Source organism: Alosa pseudoharengus, unplaced genomic scaffold (assembly GCF_046254945.1).
Source record: "Alosa pseudoharengus isolate Yale_2024_CS ecotype anadromous, Long Island Sound unplaced genomic scaffold, YU_APseudo_1.1 YU_APseudo_1.1_scf_8, whole genome shotgun sequence".
Taxonomy (NCBI): Eukaryota; Metazoa; Chordata; class Actinopteri; order Clupeiformes; family Clupeidae; genus Alosa; species Alosa pseudoharengus.
The window spans coordinates 4064643-4069642 of NW_027468870.1; the positions used below are offsets into that span (position 1 = coordinate 4064643).

The following is a 5000-nucleotide window of genomic DNA, read 5'->3' on the forward strand; positions in this document are numbered from 1 at the left end:
CAAAGAGAGATCTCCTGACGCTCTTAAAATGGAATTTGTAAATGGCAATGTGTTAATGTCACAAAGAGAGATCTCCTGACGCTCTTAAAATGGGATTTGTGGACTGCAAGGTGTTAATTTCACTGTAACATTTTAACAGCGTAGCCACAAAAGCCACATTAATGCACAAAGCATGGTCCGCCATCAGGGGGTTACATTAACGTCAGTGTTACGTCACTTCAGCATTCTACTGCCAGCAGGACGCTCCTAGGGCCGTTTGGGCTGTAATAAGGGCCTTGCTCAGCCTTACTAATTGAGGCTGAACAAACGCTTTCCCTGTGACAGCTCCCAGCTGATGGCGTTCAGCTCCACAGAGCTTTGCTGTTTACTCAGAAACAGACTTGAGCCTCTCAGAAAAACAGAGCAAAACAAACAAACAAACAAACAAACAAACAAAGTTCACAACAGCGAACTGGGGAACTTTTCCAGGAAGTAACGAGGAACCTCTCAGAAGTATGAAATCTCAGAAAGACCTTCAGGGCTCCTAGAACCTTGTGCTACAACTAGCACAGACTCTATGACTATGACTTGGACCGCTGCAACATTTAGCAACAAGCTACATTAAAAACAAAAACAAGCACGCAAAAATATGCGCACAAAAACGTGCTCCCCCCCCCCCCCACACACACACACATGCCCATGCCCACACACGCCCACACACACACACATACTCAAACCAAACTGTAATTTTCATCCCTTATCTGTATAAATGTTCTCTAGTTTGTTCATACTGGCTGGTAAACGCTTTGCATTTATCAGTTAAAACCCACAACTCCCTATACCATTATCGAGTATCTAGACTGAAAAAGTTGGATCGGTGCACCCCTACTTGGAAGAGTTTGTGTAAGGACACACAGCAGGGCTGTGTGTTAAGCGCACACACACACACACACACGCACATGCACGCGCACGCGCACACGCACACGCAAACGTACACACACACACACGTAAATAAAGTGCTGTTACCTTCTTCATCCGGACACTGCGTCTCTCTGAAGCGTTCCTCACAAAGGGAGATTTCTTAGACAGTGTGGAGCTGTCACTGTCACTGCGGTTAATCTACACAATACACACACACACACACACACACACACACACACACACACACAAGGTCATTACAAACAAACAAAACACTCAGACAGGTTGTTATATTCTCATGTGCCTTTGTGAAGTATATGTACATGTCAGATGTCGGTGTGTGTGTGTGTGTGTGTGTGTGTGTGTGTGTGTGTGTGTGTGTGTGTGTGTGTGTGTGTGTGTGTGTATATACGTGTATCTGTACCCTGCAGATGTACTGGCTCTGCGGTCCTGGGGAGAAGGTTTTGGAGCGGATGATGGTGTTGTGTGTGTGTGTCTGTACCCTGCAGATGTACTGGCTCTGCGGTCCTGGGGAGAAGGTTTTGGAGCGGATGATGGTGTTGTGTGTGTGTGTCTGTACCCTGCAGATGTACTGGCTCTGCGGTCCTGGGGAGAAGGTTTTGGAGCGGATGATGGTGTTGTGTGTGTGTGTCTGTACCCTGCAGATGTACTGGCTCTGCGGTCCTGGGGAGAAGGTTTTGGAGCGGATGATGGTGTTGCCGCGGACGAAGGGGTTCTGCTGCTGCAGCTCCTGCCGCCTCTCTTTGGGCCGTACCACTGAGGAGGACGAGGAGGGGGAGCGGTGGCGCATGCCATCCATACTGGTCTCCTTATTCACCTGCAACAGAGCCACCCATCAGTCCCACACCCCTATACCACTCAGCCATCAGAGCCCCAACACCGCTGCCCTCATCCCACATCGAATCTATCTATCTATCTATCTATCTATCTATCTATCTATCTATCTATCTATCTATCTATCTATATAACACCACCACACTTTAGAAATGGACTATTGCTCTTTTCTACACTCCTACTTTTTTGGCGTTTTGAAAAGACAAGTGTGTCGTTTTGTTTTTTGGGGGATTTTGACCTTTGACATGTTTTGAGCATTGTTGACTTTAATGTATGTGTTACTAAGAGCAAAACTTCCACACTTTTTCAAGACTGTCACCCAAATTCCAGGTCTGGAAAGTAATTCATAATTCCATACTTTTCCAGAACCACAATGGCCCTGCAGCCAGAGAACAGCAGCAACATGCATTTCACCAGAATCAGGACCCCTCGTACTGGACAGCTATCAACACACTGGGCCATAGTCTAAGTGCAATGTCTACCTACAGTTCATTTAACAACTAGGCAAAATCTATCTGTTATTTTATTACCCATGAGCAAGATCTTAAGTGCAAACATGGTTAGGACTGGTCAGTGATCCTGAAGGCTTTACTTAAACATGGTTAGGTCTGGTCAGTGCTCCTTAAGCGTTTATTTTAACATGGTTAGGACTGGTCAGTGCTCCTGAAGCATTTACTTTAACATGGTTAGGACTGGTCAGTGATCCTGAAGAGTTTACTTAAGGGTTTACTTTAACATGGTTAGGACTGGTCAGTGATCCTGAAGAGTTTACTTTAGGGTTTACTTTAACATGGTTAGGACTGGTCAGTGATCCTGAAGAGTTTACTTTAGGGTTTACTTTAACATGGTTAGGACTGGTAAGTGATCCTGAAGAGTTTACTTTAACATGGTTAGGACTAGTCAGTGATCCCAAAGGCTTTACTCCATGCCAGAGAGCCTTTGCTCATTGTCTGGCTTTGCACTTGGTCTGTTTTAAATCAGAGCCCACGGGCTTCCTCTAGGAGAGGGACGAACAAGAGCAAGTAAGCTACGTTGCTGACCAATCCAGCGCTAAAAGATGGCAACCATAATTAGCTGCATCTGAACATGGTGCTTCTCTTTGCTCTACAGAAAGCAGCAGAGCGTGTTAGGTAACAACAGCTGAGCAGCTAGCAGGAGGAATTCCTGAGGGTGGCGGGAATGTCTAAATCAGCTTTAGGCATCGGGGTAAGCTGTGTAAGATGATTAATATCAGAGGGTGGTCCACACACACACACACACACTCACTCACACACACACACACACACACACACACACTCACACTCACACACACACACACACAGCTCTGGCTTACAGAGTGTACGTGGCCTTACTGGTAGATTCTAAGAGAGCACAGCAACAATTACAGCCAAAAAAAGCATGCGTTCTACAGGGCAAACACATTCAGATGTGCTGCTCTTATGCCCAAACACATTTAGATGTGCTGCTCTTACGCCCTTATGCCCAAACACATGCAGATGTGCTGCTCTTAAGCCCTTATGCCCAAACACATGCAGATGTGCTGCTCTTATGGCCAAACACATGCAGATGTGCTGCTCTTAAGCCCTAATGCCCAAACACATTCAGATGTGCTGCTCTTATGCCCAAACACATTTAGATGTGCTGCTCTTACGCCCTTATGCCCAAACACATGCAGATGTGCTGCTCTTAAGCCCTTATGCCCAAACACATGCAGATGTGCTGCTCTTATGGCCAAACACATGCAGATGTGCTGCTCTTAAGCCCTAATGCCCAAACACATTCAGATGTGCTGCTCTTATGGCCAAACACATGCAGATGTGCTGCTCTTATGGCCAAACACATGCAGATGTGCTGCTTTTGTGCTGGGAGCAGAGCTTCCCATAAGTAAGCAGAGCTCCTGATAAGTAAGCAGAGCTCCCGATTAGCAAGCCCGATTAGCAAGCCCGATTAGCAAGCCCGATTAGCAAGATTAGCAAGCCTGATTAGCAAGCCCGATTAGCAAGCCCGATTAGCAAGCCCGATTAGCAAGCCCGATTAGCAAGCCCGATTAGCAAGATTAGCAAGCCCAATTAGCAAGCCCGATTAGCAAGATTAGCAAGCCCAATTAGCAAGCCCGATTAGCAAGATTAGCAAGCCTGATTAGCAAGCCCGATTAGCAAGCCCGATTAGCAAGCCCGATTAGCAAGCCCGATTAGCAAGCCCGATTAGCAAGATTAGCAAGCCCAATTAGCAAGCCCGATTAGCAAGATTAGCAAGCCCAATTAGCAAGCCCGATTAGCAAGATTAGCAAGCCCGATTAGCAAGCCCGATTAGCAAGCCCGATTAGCAAGATTAGCAAGCCCAATTAGCAAGCCCGATTAGCAAGATTAGCAAGCCCAATTAGCAAGCCCGATTAGCAAGCCCGATTAGCAAGACTGATTAGCAAGCCCAATTAGCAAGCCCGATTAGCAAGCCCGATTAGCAAGCCTGATTAGCAAGCCCGATTAGCAAGCCTGATTAGCAAGCCCGATTAGCAAGCCTGATTAGCAAGCCCAATTAGCAAGCCCGATTAGCAAGCCCGATTAGCAAGCCCGATTAGCAAGCCCGATTAGCAAGCCCGATTTTGAGAGGATGGAACCTCTACAGTTACATGTATTCATTCAGCAGACGCTTTTTAAGCAAAGTGACTTCCATTTGTCAATTATATCACAAGCGCCACCTTCACTGGGGTTAAGTGCCTTGCTCAAGAGCACAGTGGTAAAACCCGGGGATTGAACCCAAAACTTTTCAGGGTACTGCATGCTAGGCTAGGTCCTTAGCCACTACGCTAGCACCACCCTACACATACACACACTACTGCATGCTAGGCCAGGTCCTTAGCCACTACGCTAGCACCACCCTACACATACACACACTACTGCATGCTAGGCCAGGTCCTTAGCCACTACGCTAGCACCACCCTACACATACACACACTACTGCATGCTAGCTCAGGTCCTTAGCCACTACGCTAGCACCACCCTACACACACACACTACTGCATGCTAGCCCAGCTCTTTAGCCGCTACACTAGCACCACCCTACACACACACACACACACACTACTGCATGCTGGCCCAGGTCCTTAGCCGCTACGCTACCACCACCCTACACACACACACACACACACACACTACTGCATGCTAGCTCAGGTCCTTAGCCGCTACACTAGCACCACCCTACACACACACACACACACTACTGCATGCTAGCCCAGGTCCTTAGCCGCT

General features: G+C 47.4%; 1 protein-coding gene across 1 annotated transcript in view; it reads right to left on the minus strand.

Annotated features, from left to right (window-relative positions):
- wwc1 (WW and C2 domain containing 1) overlaps window positions 1–5000 on the minus strand; it is a gene marked incomplete at both ends in the record, with an annotated part of 37059 nt that overhangs the window by 593 nt on the left and 31466 nt on the right. Inside the window, 2 exon segments of the mRNA XM_076273610.1 lie at window positions 1006–1098; window positions 1556–1735. Coding sequence (XP_076129725.1) covers window positions 1006–1098; window positions 1556–1735 — 273 coding nt within the window.